The sequence below is a fragment of the Sus scrofa genome, chromosome 1, assembly GCF_054392235.1.
Source record: "Sus scrofa isolate SSC_HxYL_T2T_F1_AM1 chromosome 1, Sscrofa_HxYL_maternal_Yorkshire_Landrace_v2.0, whole genome shotgun sequence".
Taxonomy (NCBI): Eukaryota; Metazoa; Chordata; class Mammalia; order Artiodactyla; family Suidae; genus Sus; species Sus scrofa.
The window spans coordinates 56022964-56040145 of NC_139383.1; the positions used below are offsets into that span (position 1 = coordinate 56022964).

General features: G+C 37.2%; 1 protein-coding gene across 13 annotated transcripts in view; it reads left to right on the forward strand.

The window, feature by feature from the left end:
- The window catches only part of ORC3 (origin recognition complex subunit 3), a 62189-nt gene that overhangs the window by 26185 nt on the left and 18822 nt on the right, over window positions 1–17182 (forward strand). For all 13 annotated transcript variants that reach the window (XM_021089832.2, XM_084959772.1, XM_084959823.1 and 10 more), the window contains 2 exons: window positions 9180–9296; window positions 10163–10242. In XM_021089832.2, the coding sequence (XP_020945491.2) occupies window positions 9180–9296; window positions 10163–10242 (197 nt within the window). The remainder of the gene's footprint in view (window positions 1–9179; window positions 9297–10162; window positions 10243–17182) is intronic.

Sequence of the window (17182 nt, forward strand, 5' to 3'; positions counted from 1 at the left end):
CATGGCATGTGGAAGTTCTTGAGCCAGAGATCAGACCCACACCACAGCAGTGACAGTGACAGATCCTTAACATGCTGAGCCACCAGGAACCCTGAGAATGCCTTTTTTTAAACAATTGAGTTATAATTGATATACATAATTACAGTGGAGAATGGCTTTTATTGAACATTATTTCTGATGCAGGATCTACACTGGGCCATAATATAAAGTCACTTATAGATTGGGTTCAGTATTCATTTTAATAACCTTTGTAACCTTTTCAGAGCAGTATAGGAAGTCTTCAACCTCTAATATAGCTTATGTAGCTTATTTCAGTAGAGAGGAATTTTATTTATTTTTTTGCTTTTTTAGGGCCCACACCTGCAGCATATGAAAGTTCCCAGGTTAGGGGTCGAATCAGAGCTGCAGCTGCTAGCCACAGCCACAGCCACAGTCACGCACTGGATCCAAGCCATGTCCATGATCTATACCACAGCTCACTGCAACACAGGATCCTTAACCCACTGAGCAAGGCCAGGGGTCAAACCTGGCTCCTCATGGATCCTAGTTGGGTTTGTTACAGCTTAGCCATGACAGGAACTTCTCAGTAGCAAGGAAGTTTAAGAAGCAATGGGAGATGATGTGTGCATGTTTATTGAGTCTTTTAAGATTAGTTAGATTAGCTCTCTGCTGAGCCAGCTAGTTGCCAAGTGCATTTACTGCTGGAACATTCTGTCAAGACTGTATTTTCAGAAGCCAGGAATAGATTTTTAAAGAGTACCTTTAAACCATTGAGATGACAAAGGAAGACAATGTCTAGGCTGGTCTGATACAGAAATAGCCTAACATTTATCTTTGCTTTTCAGTAACTTCTTGTGTATTTTCTGAACATTTTTTTTTATACTGTGTTGCAGTTGTCAGCCCTATTTATTCTTATCTTTGCCCTATTCATTTTAGAATTGTATATTTAATCACTTAAAGGCATATTTTCTTGAGACTTACATAGTAAGAAATATAAAGGAGCACAATGATCTGTACCTTTAATCTGAAAATGTTATCTGCAGGGTACCTGCTAAATTCAAAGAATAGAAGATATATCTCTGAAAAAATTTTATCAGTATGTCTATTGATTTTTTTTTTTTTTTGTCTTTTTTGTTGTTGTTGTTGTTGCTGTTGCTATTTCTTGGGCCACTCCCGCAGCATATGGAGGTTCCCAGGCTAGGGGTTGAATTGGAGCTGTAGCCACCGGCCTACGCCAGAGCCACAGCAACGCGGGATCCGAGCTGCGTCTGCAACCTACACCACAGCTCACGGCAACGCCGGATCGTTAACCCACTGAGCAAGGGCAGGGATCGAACCCGCAACCTCATGGTTCCTAGTCGGATTCGTTAACCACTGCACCACGACGGGAACTCCGATTTTTACAGTTTAGAGTGAAAGTAGCTTTAAATATTATATTCTTATTATAATGCTTCTTTTTTCTCTTTTTCTCATTTTGTTTTAGAATACGTAATTTTTTTGTGTTTTTACTACAATAAAAAATTTGGGAAAAAATTCCACATGATAATCACTAATATGATACTGCATGATACAGGGGAAGATCCTGAACTTGACATTAGAAATCTTGCATTTGAACTCTGGCTACTCCTTAGCCATATGTACTTAAGAAAGTCACTTAAGCCTCAATTTCCTTATCTCTAAAATAGGATAGTAATTCCTAGTATGATTTCTTCATACGGGTAGTGATAATCAGTCTGTTCAGCAAGTGACAGTTAAAAACAAATAGAACAATAAAACTTTTATCAATGTAAATCATAAATATTGTTACTATTTATTTTTCACTATGATAGTAATTAAGATAATGATAAAAATACACTATTTTGTATATTATATAGCATTCAGACTATATACAATACCCCGTTTCAGAATCATATAGATTATATTGTTAAATAGACTTGCTTACTGTTAGGGTTTATCATTTTGTGCCCATTTTTTTACATTTACGTTTATAATACATAGGCCTCAAAGTGTAATCTAAAGGAATTTATGCTCTCTATGTCTAGATTGTTTCTGTCCTAAAGACCACTTTGCTCTCTCTGATGAACCAAGTGATTGTCAAACCTTAGCATACATTAGAATCACTTGGAAGGCTTGTTAAAACACAGCTATCTGAGATTTCCCGTGTAGCATAGTGGGTTAAGGATCAGGCATTGTAACTGCAGTGGCTCAGGTTGCTGCTGTGGTGTGGATTTGATCCCTGGCTCAGAAACTTCCATATGCTGGAGTGTGGCCAAAAACAAACAAACAAACTGTATATGTATACATGTATACATATACACACACATACACACACACACCCCACAAATATCTGGGCTCTATCCCCAGAGTTTCTGATATTGTAGCTCTGTGCTGAGGCCCAAGAATTTGTATTTCTAACATAAAGGTCCCAGGTAATGCTGATGCTATTGGTCTGGAGACCATTCTTTGAGAACCACTGAATTAGATTGATTCCCTAGGAGGAAACTTTATTTATTATTTCTCTTACCTTATTTTCTTAAGTGTAGAACTAAACTACCAAATCCCAACCTAAACAGATGATTCATGTAAGTTATCCTCTTATTGGATTCAAGATGAAAAAAAAAAAACCCCAAACTTCAATTCCCTTAAAATTATGGACCTTTAGGTACTGCTTTAAAGTTATATATTAGCTCTGTTTTTCATAAACTTGAGGAATGGTTTTTTGAGAGTGTACTTTTCAATTTAAAAAGTGAGCTGACCCTACCATATGTGTTTGTGGAAGATTTACTAAGAAGTTCAAACTAAGGTAGAACATTAGAAGGCTACATACAGCTGATGAAACACTAAAGATTCTTTGCATTTTCTTATGTCTGAGTAGTCCATCCCTAGAAGAGTTGTACAGTGCAGCTGGGTACAATGGCCAAAAAGTGTACTCTGACAGTTAACAATCAAGTTCTTCTAAGTGTAAGCAGAATAAGCGTGCACAAGCTCCCATTCATTCAGACTTCTCATGGCTCAGTAGCTTTCAAAGCCTGTAATAGATGTTTAACCAAATAATCTTTAAAGTTTCTTTTGGCTATAGAATGCTATGGCTTTATTTACTTGTTCATTAAACAGGTGAGTAGTAATTTTTTTCTAACTAGTTAAATCATTTAGATTCCTCTTTGAAATTCCATTTTAGTGCATAGGTTTAATTGAAATTAAATTAGGTAAATTATTATGGTAAACAACTATATATTTTAAATGAAATAGCAGGAGCAGTGACTGAATATATTTTTACCATTTTTTGCCCCATAAGGTTGCTTTAGTAATCAAGCTTTCTCTTTTTTTAATTTAAATCTTTAATTTATGAAATATTTCATGAGAAATCAAGCTGTCAGAAGTGCTTTAAAGAGAACTTTCAAATTCTCCATAATTACAGATAGAATTTTTACTATTGCTTGTGCCTGAAATTTTATTTCAAGTTCAGATATTAAGGAGAGCTTGGAAGATTTTGGCCTCATACCATATTTGCATAATTGTTATCATTATCTGATAATAAAAAACGCTAGTTCTTGAAATACTGGAAAGATTTTTTTTTTTCTTTTTTTTTAGTGCTGCAAGTGCCATATATGGAAGTTCCCAAGCTAGGGGTCGAATTGGAGCTATAGGTGCTGGCCTACACTACAGCCACAGCAATGCAGGATCCAAACTGTGTATGTAACCTACACCACAGCTCACGGCAGTGCTAGATCCTTAATCCACTGAGTGGGGCCAGGGATTGAACCAGCATCCTCATGGATACTAGTCGGGTTCATTTCTGCTGAGCCACAATGGGAACTCCCTGGAAAGATTTTTTTAATGGTGAAAAATCCTCTTCCTTTCCATGAGCAAATGTTCTATGGAGCGGGGGAGAGGGGGGATATTAACAGCTTTTTCTAATTAGTAGTTTTTATTCATTGTCTCAACACCATATCTAAGATTGGATCATTTTAATCTGCTCTCTACACTGACCACATTCTATATTGCTAGTAATGATTTGCTATTCGTGTTGGTCCTGCCTTGTCAAGAAGTTACATTTCTAATTCTATATACTTCATCTGAGAAAATCAACTTATGTGTTTTTATTTGAATCTTACTTAAAGGTATGTGTCATGTTCTCAGCCCTTAAAGGGTTAAAACTTCATGATATGTAAAAAATTTAGATTTAATCCCTGCAGGTAACAGGTGATATTTTATTATTCTGACTTGTTATTTTTCATGTCTCTGTGCCTGCGCACCCAACTAGATTTTAAGTCCATTGAGAATGGGAAGTAGTCTTGAGAAAGTCTTGGACTTATTCTACATTACTATTAGAAAGATAACCTGATTCAGCATGCTCATTTTACAAGTGAAGAACTGTAGTCAAGAGAAAGGAAATGAAGTTATTTGAGGTCCGAGAGGAAGTTAGTGGTAGAACAAGGACTTTTGGTCAACATTTAGTCTGCTTATCAGTAGTTTGATAGAAACTTGCCTTTCACCTTTGCCCCCACCTCTTCTTTCTGTTTCTTTTGGCAGCACTAAAGGGCAGAAAAAGAAGGAGAAATCTATTAGAAAAAATAATAAAAGGGAAAGAGATGGAAAAAAGAAAATCATTGCAAACTACCAAATGTGATCAAGCAGGCTGGGCATTAGCCTGGTAGTTTGTGAGGAATTGGCAGTTTAAGTCCAAACCCTTCATTAAGTGCTTCTGATATAAATGTAGGGTAGGAATATAGAGGACAAAAGGCTGAGACAGACTGTAGAAGACTAGCACTCACACCACTGGAGAGCTGGGAGAAAGCTGTGGTTTGCTGTTCTCTAGGGAGCTGTGATGATGTAATGAGTCAAGTCTGGGAAACCCTGTCAGCCAAAATTTCTAATGAGAAAAATAATGCTTAGTTCTAACAAGACAACAGATGAGAAAATGCTGTGTTCTTGGACAGCCGATGCCTCTTAATCCAAAAATTCACTATATGTTTGCTTTACCATCTTTTAATGATCTGTAAATTAATTAAAAAGAATAAATTGCAGAAATTTAGTCATTCTAACATACTTTCTTTAAATCTTCTTGAGGTCACCACTCTTCATCCCTATGCATATAATTCTAGACACTTAAATGATAAATACTATTGAGTATTTATTAGTTATTGAATAAAAACTAAGCATCATGACAAATGTAATTCTACTCATCATATTTTCTTTAACTGCATATAAGTTTCACATAGTAATTGGCTTCTCCAAAAAGAGCAACTAGTTCAGTAACAGTAGAGGCTTGGTCATGTAAGTAAATAATAATACATGAATGGTTTTCCTTTTCTTTTTTTTAAGGGCCATTATGTGCAGCATATGAAAGTTCCCAGGCTAGGGGTCAAATTAGAGCTACAGCTGCCGGACTACACCACAGCCACAGCAACGCAGGATCCAAGCCATGTCTGCAACCTACATCATGGCTCACGGCAATGTCAGATCCCCAACCCACCGAGCAAGGCCAGGGATTGAACCCGCATTCTCATGGTCACCAGTCTAGTTTGTTCCTGCTGAGCCACAACGGTAACTCCATGAATGATTTTTGAGTGAATTGACACACAGGATTGATGTAATTGGAGATAGCTGATTTAAAAGTGCGTTGACTGGCAGCACTGACAGCCTGCTATAAATGTGGATTATTTTCAAGGTCTGTTGTGATTTTTTAAAATATTTTGGGCTAACATTTACAAACTGAAAAATTTTACTTCACAATTTGTCTTTTGTCTTTTTTTGAAAAATTAGTAAATCTGGCTCATACTCAGCCAGACTGCAGCCATTGCTCTTATTTAGAAGAGAAATTGCATGTTGATCTCCATTTATTCACAAACTTCTTCATTCAGCAAATATTTTTTGAGTGCTTACTCAAAAGTATGCCAGATAGCAACCTAGTTCAGGAGTGAACAAAACATAAAATTCCCTGCCTTCATTCATCTTACATTCTATCAAGAGGAATAGGTGAAATATCTGTGAGTGATAATGGCTTAAGGAGAAAACACTGAGAGAGAGAAAGGAAATATGAAGTTTGGTATGATGGAGGTAGGACTGAAATTTTAAATAAGGGCCTTATTGAGAAGATGAGTTTTGAGTAAAGAAAAAGTTATAGAGCTTGCCATGCAGGATCTGGAGGAAGGCTGTTCCAAACAGAGCAACAGCAAGTGGAAAGGACCTGAGATTGAAGCGTGTCTGGCACGTTTAAGGAAGAGCGAGGAGGCTGCTATGTATTTGCTCTGTTTTTCTTATATCACATTCTTCCTTTATCTGTTTCAAAGATCAGTAGAGACCAAGAGGTCTTCATGTTTCAAGAACAAAAGAAAACATATATCTTTGGGAAGCAATAAGTATTTCTAGGCAAAATGTATCTCTGTTGAAAAGGGTTATTCTACATATAATTATGAAATAAAGCAGTGACAGCTATGATTAGTGTACATTGAAGATGCTTGAGGAAAATTTATTTATAGTTTTTATTTGCACAGAACATAAGTATACACACACACACACACACACACACACACACACACACACACACACAGTCTTGTGCTTTTAGGGCCACACCCTCAGCATATGGAGGTTCCCAGACTAGGGGTCTAATCGGATCTGTAGCTGTCGGCCTACACCACAGCCATAGCAATGCCGGATCCTTAACCCACTGAGCAAGGCCAAGGATTGAACTGGCAACCTCATGGTTCCAAATTGGATTCGTTTCTGCTGCGCCACAACGGAAACTCCCTGCACAGGACATATTTAATAAAACATTGTCTTCAAAAATATTCAAAGAATCCTTAAAAGAAAAACTTAATGAATGGAAAATAGAAGTACTATTCCAACAGGCTTCATTTTTGCGTTTGCACAAAGGGATGCTGCTATAATTTATTAAGTAGGAAGTTTTCTCATAGATCTTTGGGCTTAAGTTTATTAAAAAGTGTTCATAAAGTGCACCAGCAGTTGTTGCCCTAGATAGATAAAGGCAATTGCAGATATGTATCTCTGTAAGAAAAAGGACTTAGAGAACATGTTTCCTGGAAAAGTTAAATTAATGGAGTTCCCTTGTGCAGCCAGTTAAAGATCTGGCATTGTCACTGCTGTGGCTCTGGTTGCTTCTGTGGCATGGGTTCTGTCCCTGGCTGGGACTGCATATCATGGGCACAGCCAAAAAAAAAAAAGTTAAATTAGTCATTTCTGATGTTTTTAGCTGCAGCTGGTAAGCATGCAGATATAAATAACAGTGGAATCTCTTATATGAAAATTAGGTTCTAAAGTCAGCACTTAAGGCAAAGATCTGGAATGGTCAAAATTACTCTTGAAAATCCCTTAGTAAGTTAGATCTGTAGAACAGATTTTTTCTTAGTTAAGTCCAGCATAGTCAGTTTTATTTCCAGTGTCAGAACCAGAACTCCATTTCCTCAGTTGGCATCAGATGAAATAGTCTGCCATGTTATCAGAACAAAACAAAACATTTTTTGAGCCCTAGAATTGCATTCGGCACAGGAATGTAATCACACAGTAAGAAGTATGAAGGGACTAAGACCATCTGGGAGGAAAACATGTTCGTATGCCTCACCTCACACTCACTCCAGAGCATATAGTTTCTTGAGTGTACAGCATTGCCCATACAATGTCAGGGGCTTCTTTTCTCTCCTCATCCAAGTAAATTCATTTAATTCTACTGTTTGATCCAGCTATTTGTACTTACATTTACTCCACAAAGCAAAAGTCATAGGTAGTGCAGACAGCATGAATTATGATTATTATTCAGTAATTCCTTTTTCTCCACAATATTCCCTCGTTCAAAAACTGTTTAATCACACATCAAGGCAAACAGTGGCTTTATGCAATCTCTGTGTTATACCTTACAGAGAAAATAGAATTAAAGTGTACTCTCCCATTGGTGGCTAAAATAACCTTTGTTATGATGGAAGACAGATTTTTGAAATTACCAACTAACTCACATACTGGTATGAAAACATTTTGTTAATAAAAGCTTTTCTTTCATTTTCCCTATGCTTTCAGGTAATGACTCATAGATTGCTGATCAAATAATTGATTTCTAAGTGAGTTAGGGTTTAGGAAAATATGTCAGATTTGTTGTTTTATATAGGTTAGATTTGCTTGAATTTATTGATATCTAACATGTTATTTTCTGCATGGTTGATCACCGAAAATAATGGGTATCTACAAGATATTGCTGAAAAAGTGACAGTTCAGTAAAGTCCTTTATTTGACTTCTCATTGGAGAAAAAAATTTGAAGACCATGCCGCAGATCATAATCCTAAGAGAACATTAAGAAATTAGCAGTTATAAAAGTATCTGAGGGCTGAAAAATGCTTTCTGGGAAGTAGTGTTTAAAATCATTTCTAAACTATTTCAGAAGCTTCTAGAAAACCCTGCCCAAATAAAACCTTTTGAAACCAATTTATTGAGACTAGTCATCCCATGGTTTTCTTAAGATGCCATCTCCCCTATCACATTTTTGGAATTTTAAATTATAAAGCTTGTTGGCTTTGAATTTCTCTTTTTTACTTTCCCCTCCCCATAGTTGATAAAGTGAATAAAACCAGTATTGGAGATTCTCAACAAGAGACAGGTATTTATCATAATCACCTGTAGAGTTTCTTCTACAGTCTCCCCTTCTTCCCTTCAGACACCATTTTAGCAGGACTTTAAGAAAAGCAAACACACGTCATAAGCGGAACCTTGGCAACTGCTAATTACACTGGTACTGGGTGCTATAGTGATCGCCTCACCCTTCAGATGCCAGTGAGGTAGAGGGTGATGAGTCTGTTTTGCCGTGGCACACACTGGCTGATTGGCACAGGCAGACATCCAGAAAAGTGTTCTTGTGCATGCTTGTGTTGTGGGGGGGGGGGGGAGGGGGCAAGTTATCGTGGCAATGCTGTAGATAGGAGGAAATTAAATTATAGTATTAATTTTAGTGTGTGTAAAATATCACCAGACTTGATACTAAATCACAGTATCCAGCCTTTATCCTAGGTTTTGTGTGCATAAAAAAAAACCTCTCAGAATTAAGGTTAATTTATAATCCTGAAATTTCTCTCATCAGTTTTCCAGAAATTATATGCATATGTCCATGAATTAGGTTTTATTATTCTTTTAATTGCTTACTTAGATATTTGAAATGTATTTTATGATTTTTTAGGAGGAAGCACAATCCTTACTAGAAAACCTGCATGTTTACCATACAAATTACTTCCTGGTTTTAAGAGGTCTTCATCAGTTCACCTCTTCTCTTCCCAAGTACCCACTGGGTCGACAGGTAAACAGAATTTATCATTTGGAAACTATGACTTAGGAATATTGGTGGTTTTTTGCTTTGAATTTAGTGGCATTTAAGGCATCAGAATTAGAAATGGATCCAAATCCTGCAGTAAGTGCACAAACTATATCCATTCTAGCTGTACACATTACTGGTGATTAAAACAGTTTTGTTTTGTTTTGTTTTTCTTGATGGCCACAACTAGAAACAACCACATGGATCCAAGTGGTATTGCTTTTCCTACAGTGTATCTGTGCTCATGCGATTTTACTTTGCTTCCTTTATACTTCTTTGTCATTTATACTGAGAGAACTGATCCTCCACTCTAGTGACATGGAAGAAGGAATCTGTTTGAGACCACTAAATGGTTAACTTCACATTACACCCAAACCTAAAGTGAAGCAGTACTTCTGCTCCTTGCAAAATTATGCTCTGCTGTCCTTTGTGTCATAACACAAACCTATGAACCTATGAGGCAGTGGAAGATTTCTGTATTCCTAAATATTGTCATCCTTAACTCAGAAGTTTAGAAAACAAATATAATATGTAAGTATGACTTGTTTCTAAGATGCTTTCTGCCATTAATCCTTATTAATAATCACATTATTATTTTTATGATTTTCTTGTTACAAAGTGACCAGTCATATATGCCAATCCCAGTGTGGTCTCATTTTGCTTTTATGTCAGTGGTGTTTTATGTAAATTCCTGATCCATGTAATATATGCCAGGTCTGTTATCATCTACAGACAATAGCTGTTTTTAATAACTTTTTTGGTCTTCACCGTTTTATGATTTTGCCAAACTAGTAGTGTGCAAGCTTAGCAAATCACTTTTGGTTGCTCACAAGGGTGCTGTTCACTTACAGATCAGAGAACTCTACTGCACATGTTTGGAAAAGAACATATGGGATTCAGAGGAGTATGCATCAGCCTTGCAGCTGCTGAGGTAGTTTGTTTTTCTTTTTTGTCTGCTCTAAGCCTGCCGGTAAGCAACACCTTCCTCCAGATCTCTGCCTGCCAAGGAGTTTCATGAGTAGCCACTTTGTATCTAATATTTGTATATATCTTGAATTTATATTTGTAGCATATAGTGGTTTAATGTAGCACACCTTTGCTCTTTTTACCTTATTTTTGAACTTTTGATTTTTAGGTAAAATGAGTGTGTTTAGTCAAATATTGATACTACACAGGGAGAACTTAGGTATGGATCACTTTAATCCAGCCAGCTTGATAGTAGGGAAAGTGATCTCACATGGCCCCAACTTCGTTGGGTGCAGGAGCAGCATCACTGGGTGAAATGCCTCCTGGGAAGGAGGTCACTGCTGATCTTGATGAGGAGCAACCACCAGTAGGCAGTGGCCTTGATCTTTCCCAACCTAAGCTGGCTCTGTCCACATTAACATTTGAAGAATCTTTAAGTTATCTTTCTAATATAATATGCATAAATAAGATATCTTGGTGTTATCGAAGATCCTTTATTATCCCTGACAAACTTACCTTTTAAAGTTGTAATTATTTGTTTTCCTTGGCTTTATTTCTTACCTGAATGGTGACTTTTTAGTCTTTCATAAAAATAATGACCCTTTGGATAGCGAGAAAAGGAAAATCAGGTGTGAATTGTTTCTGCACAGTCCTATAATTTTCCTTAGTAGATATAAATGCTTATATGAAAATATCATAAAGAAGTCTGAGAACTGAATATATATTAGGTCTTGGCTTCCTCTAGGCCCATAATAAAAGAACAGATGGGCACAGTAGGAGGAAAATTCACATTGAAAGCACTTAAAGTCCAGAGACTTAATAATACAGTTGTTAGTAATCTAGCAGGTGCAGCTTAAGATAGGAAACTAATTTTATGCTATCTGGAAAAATAACTCCCCATGGAAACTGAAAAGCTGTGTTTTATTTCATTTTTTTTTTTAATTCCAGTAAGAGATTTCTATGTATTTATGTACTTCAACTGGGATGTTTCTGAGATTTCTTTTGCTTTCCATTCAAGGCAACATACTTATCTCAAATACCCAATTGATTCTTACTGGGTTTCCTCTTTAACCTTCATGATTAGTGATTACCTTCCTTTTCCAGTTGGGTATTTCCAAATTCATAGATTTCTTTGTCAGGGAGGGACTTGTTTTTTTCCCTCTGCATCTCCCTGGTACTAGTAATCTTGGGATACAAGTCAAGGATCAAGAATACCAGTTCCAAACTAGGGTAAGGAAATGTGTGCAATAATAGGAATGGTATATACTAATAGACAGTAGTAACCAGCGTTTATGAAAGCTTGCTGTGTGCCAGGCTGTGTTGGGCACTTTCAGTACATTTTCCAGTCTAATACTCAAGTACACCTTTGTGGCAGACATTGTTAGCTACTCTTGGGAAAACTGAAGCACAGATAGGGTTTAAGCGATTTACCTGAGATCTCCTAGCTGTTGGTGGAACCAGGATTCTAATCAAGGTCTGACTTCAAAGCTGTTATACTCTCCACTGTTCTTTGCTAAGATCTAGTGGGGTTTTGGGGATCTAAGTAAAGCAGAAGCAGTACATAGAAAGTGAAGCTTCAGCCATTTTGCTAAACTGAGGTCAGAAATATAGGAATATTAAAGGATCAACTATAGCAGCTATAGCAAGGACAGGCAAGAGTCAGGGAACGACAAGAGAGAAAGGAACCTGGCCATCTCCAAACTGGAATTTTTCCTTTCCCCTCTGTACAGATAGATGTGGACAAAAAGTCAGGGATACTTACTTGTCAGTTGAGGCACTCTAAATAGGAATCATCTGAATGTAGGAAACCAGTCTCATCACCTATCTTCAAACGGTTCAAGTCATGAGGGAAAAGAAGGTTAAAATGATCACTGAATGTTACTTTGGAAAGAAACATAAAGGGGCTGTTAGAAACACAGTCTAGTAACTTTTCCAATTTGAAATTTTTGTTGAGAAGTGCCTTAAAGGCAGTATTTCTCTTGAAAAATCCCTTTTCTCTGGAAACTGACATGTTTAAATTACCACAGATCTTCTTGATGAAATATTTTGTGGCCATTAAAAAGTACTTAATTCCTAACATTTGAATGGAACCACAAAGGACCCCAGAGAGCCAGAATAATCTTGAGAAAGAAGAGTACAGGTAGAGGCATCATGCTTCCTGATTTCAGACTACATTACAAAATTATAGTAATCAAAGTATGATACTGGCATGAAAACAGATGCATAGATGAAATGGAGCAGAACAGAGAACCCAGAACAAACCCATGCTTACATGGACAATTAATTTAAGACAAAGGAGCCAAGAATATACCATGGAGAAAGGACAGTCTTCAGTAAATGGTTTTGGGAAAACTACACCACTATCTTACAGTGTACATGAAAATCAGCTCAAAATGGATTAAAGACCTAAACATAGAGTTGGAACCATAAAAGCTTGAAGAAAACAAGCCATAGGCTTCTTGACGTTGGTCTTGGCAATGTTTTTTTTTTTTTTTTTTTTTTTGGCTTTGACCCCAAAAGCAAGGCGCAAAAGTAAACAAATGAGACTACATGAAACTAAAAAGCTTTTACATAGCAAACAAAACTATCAACAAAATGAATAGGTACCCTACAGAATGAGAGAAAACATTTGTAAATCATACATTTGATGAGTGGTCAATATCTAAAAATATATTAAAAATCATACACTCAATAGAAAAATTTTGATTAAAAAATAAGAGGATATGATAGAGTTCCTGTTGTGGCTCAGTGGTTAACGAATCTGACTAGGAGCCGTGAGGGTGCGGGTTCGATCCCTGGCCTTGCTCAGTGGGTTGAGGATCCGGCGTTGCCGTGAGCTATGGTGTAGGTTGCAGACACGGCTCAGATCCCCACGTTGCTGTGGCTGTGGTGTAGGCTGGCAGCTACAGCTCTGATTAGACCCCTAGCCTGGGAACCTCCATATGTCGCAGAAGCGGCCTGAGAAATGGCAAAAAGACAAAAACAAAACAAAACAAACAAAAGCAAATAAAAAATAAGAGGACATGAGTAAACATTTTTCTGAAGTGAACATGCAGATGGCCAACAGGTATGGGAAAAGGTGCTATCAATCACTAATCATTAGGTAAATGCAAATCAAAACCACAATAAGATAGCACCTGTTAGAATGGCTATTATCAAAAAGAGAAGTGTTGGTGAGAGTATGGAGAAAAGCGAACCCTGCCCTGCTGGTGGGAATGTGATTTGGTGCAGCCAATATGGGGTATAGGAAGGAGGTTTCTTCAGGAAGTTGAAAACAGAGCTGTTTTGTGACCCAGCAATTCCACTACTGGGTATTTATCAGAAGGAAATGAAAACACTAACTCAGAAAGATCTTTTCCCCTCTGTACAGATAGATGTGGACAAAAAGTCAGGGATACTTGTTTATTACATGTTTATTACAACACTGTTTATAATAGCCAAGATAGGAAACAACCTAAGTGTCCCTCACTGGATGAATGAATAAGGAAGGTGTGTGTGTGTGTGTGTGTGTGTGTGTGTGTGTGTGTGTGTGTGAGAGTGTATATAACTATTTTTCGGAATTAAAAAGAAGGAAATCCTGCCATAACACTGAACTCATAGATACAGAGAACAGATCAGTGGTTGCCAGAGGTTGGTGGTGGGCAAATTGATGATAGTGGTCAAAAGGTATAAACTTTTAGTTAAAAGATAAAGAAACCCTAGTGATGTAATGTTCAGTATGATGGCTATAGTTAAAAACACTACTGCATATTTGAGAGTTGCTAAGAGGGTAGATCTTAAAAGTTCTCATTGAAAGAAAAAAGTATAATTATGTAGGATGACATGTTAACTAAACTTACTATGCTGGTCATTTCACAATATATACATATATTGGATCGTGTTGTACACCTGTAACTGATATATTTCAGTTGTTTCTTTTTCTTTTTGTTTTGTCTTTTTGTCTTTTTTTTAGGGCCGCACCCACGGCATATGGAGATTCCCAGGCTAGGGGTCTAATCAGAGCTGTTGTTGCTGGCCTACACCAGAGCCACAGCAATGCCAGATCTGAGCCATGTCTGCGACCTACACCACAGCTCACTGCACTGCCAGATCTTTAACCCACTGAGCGAGGCCAGGGATCGAACCCTCAACCTCATGGTTTCTAGTTACTAGATTCGTTAACCACTGAGCCACAAAGAGAACTCTTGTTGGTTGTTTCTCAATTAAAAATATTTACAAGGAATTTGTAATAATGTTGGAAAATGTTGTATATTCATGAGTGGAAAAAGACCTATAGAATTTTATATCACAGTTATTTTAAAACATAGGCAATAGGACATTGATGTGTGGGGAGCATGCAGGTATGTGTTGATAATATGTCGTAATTAAACATGATTGCTGTGGTTCTTTCTGCATGTCTTCTGTAACCTTTCTGAGTCAGCTCTTGGAGCATGAGGACCACATTCCTACACAGGATATGAGTTGGTTAGTTTTCACTCAACTATGTATTGTTATGTAAGGATATATTATAAGTTAAAATACCATTTGTGAACAAAGTGGTAAAAATTATGCTAGCTGAGTGACTTTGCCTGGTCAGCTCTGAGAGACATTAAGAAGAAAAAATTACCTCTTTGTTGGAGAGAATTGCTAAACAGCCATCTAAAAATCAAACACTAGACCAAGAATTTTTTGAACTTTTAAAATTAGAAAAACCATGCTTCAACAAAAAGGTTTTAAGTGTTGACATAAATTATAAAGTCCTCAACTTACAGCAGGACCATAATGAGTCAGCTGGACCGAAGAATACTGCCCCTCAGAGCAGTAGTGGAGCATCACAGCAATGGCTCTTAGACTGGAGATAGTGAAAAGTGTACCCTTCTTCTCAGCAGAATTTACTGTGCTCCCCACCCCGTAAACTAAGAATCATTCATTTAGAGTTATCCCATTTTTTTCTCCATTAAAGAAACTGAAACCAGAAACATTGAGTGACTGTTCTGCAGCTGGCAGAGCTAGAATTTAAATTGAATTTTCAAAGTTTTAACTCTATTCCAATTATTTGAGAGGTGGCATAAAAGGAAATTTATATGGGTTTGTGGCCAGTAGTCCATGTTCAGAGCATACCCAAAATTTTAAAAGGAGCAAGCAGAGAAAACTTCTGTGGACCCAAACCCCCCTCCTATCTTAACACTAGTCATCTTGGCACAGGGTGCAGACATATAAATGAAAGGAGCCACAGTGTCTAGTCTGCTTATCCCAAGTGTAACCTTACAAGCTTGCTACAGAAACAGATTTGTAAACTGAAGTTGATTGATAGCTGAAGGAATTTATTTTAGGCTGAAAGAGATTATTCTAATTTCTGAATAAGGCTTTTGAGTTAAACAGTAATATATTAGCAGGTCAGCTCAGCTTTCATTGAGTTACAAAAACATGACCCAAGTAATAATATTAACATTTGATCACTTTAGCTCAGTTCAAAGAGACTGGGGATTTGGAATCTAAATAATGCATTGTTTCCTTACTTTGCAGATCAACTTTAGATGATATTTAAAGATCTCATTATGAAAAATGACACAGCCTCTTCTGTCTATGAGATGCATCCTAAATAGCAATAATCTAACATTTGATGATCAAGATTTTTCCATGCAGAAGCTATATGAGGCTGCACCAATAAATACGATTTCTTTTAAAACAGGAATCACTATTCCTGAATTTCCATTATATCAGGTCCTCCATAATTTTCTGTGGGTTGGTGGTAAAATCAGACAAACAGCTGAATTGTTGAAGCCCCTTTTAAAGCAGAGGATGCTGAGTGTCACTGCTTTTAGAATAGTAGTTTTCAGGCTTTAGTTCATAAGAATCAACTGAGGTATTTAAACATGTAGATTTCTACTTTCCCCACAAAGATTCTGAATCTGACTGTTGGGAACTTAGATATGGTAATCGGCAGGAATCTGCATTTAATAAGCACTTTACCACATTGGACAGGTGGTCCAGGGACCACACTTTGAGAAACACTGTTCCAGAAAATAATCAGGAATGAGAGAGGGGTACAAAAAAATTGAGGGAAAAAATGGAGCCATCAAAGAAACAGAAGCTGGATGGCTTTAAGCAGTTGCCCTCAAATCGGTTCTAAAACTAGACTAAGGTACTGCTAATGGTGAGCAATGGCTTTTAGCTCAATAAACAGAAAAAAGATCTGCATTTGCATTTTGATTTTCTTTATTAAACATTTAGTGCCTACCACCATTTTTCTGCTAGTAAAATGATACATAGCTAAGAAATATTGATTTAAGGAGTTCCCGTCGTGGCTCAGTGGTTAATGAATCCAACTAGGAAACATGAAGTTGCCGGTTCGATCCCAGGCCTTGCTCAGTGGGTTAAGGATCTGGCGTTGCTGTGAGCTGTGGTGTAGGTTGCAGACGTAGCTTAGATCTCACGTTGTTGTGGCTCTGGCGTAGGCTGGTGGCTACAGCTCTGATTAGACTCCTAGCCTGGGAACCTCCATGTGCCGTGGGTGCAGTCCTAGAAAAGACAAAAAGACAAAAAAAATATTGATTTAAAAAAATCAGAAATAGCTGCTCAAACTTAGTTTGGCAGTTTTATTTCTTCTGAGATCAGTTTCTTCTTTTGTAGTGCATCAATAAAATGTGTATATATTTTACCTCACTAAAATTGTTTCTAACCATGTGGTAGAATTAACAGTATTCATTTTGACATGCAGAAAAGAGCATGGTGTTCCACAAAGGGCACCCTGACTTCCAGGTGCTCCCCTGCATGAGCCAGTTTGAAAATGGAGAAATTATTCTTCACCTGAGACCATGAAATTTTTTATCGGTTCATGGCTATTGCCTTGTTCAGCCATGCAAAAAATGTTTTTTTAATGCTTGATATGTGGAGCCACTGACCTGATGACAAAGATGACCCTG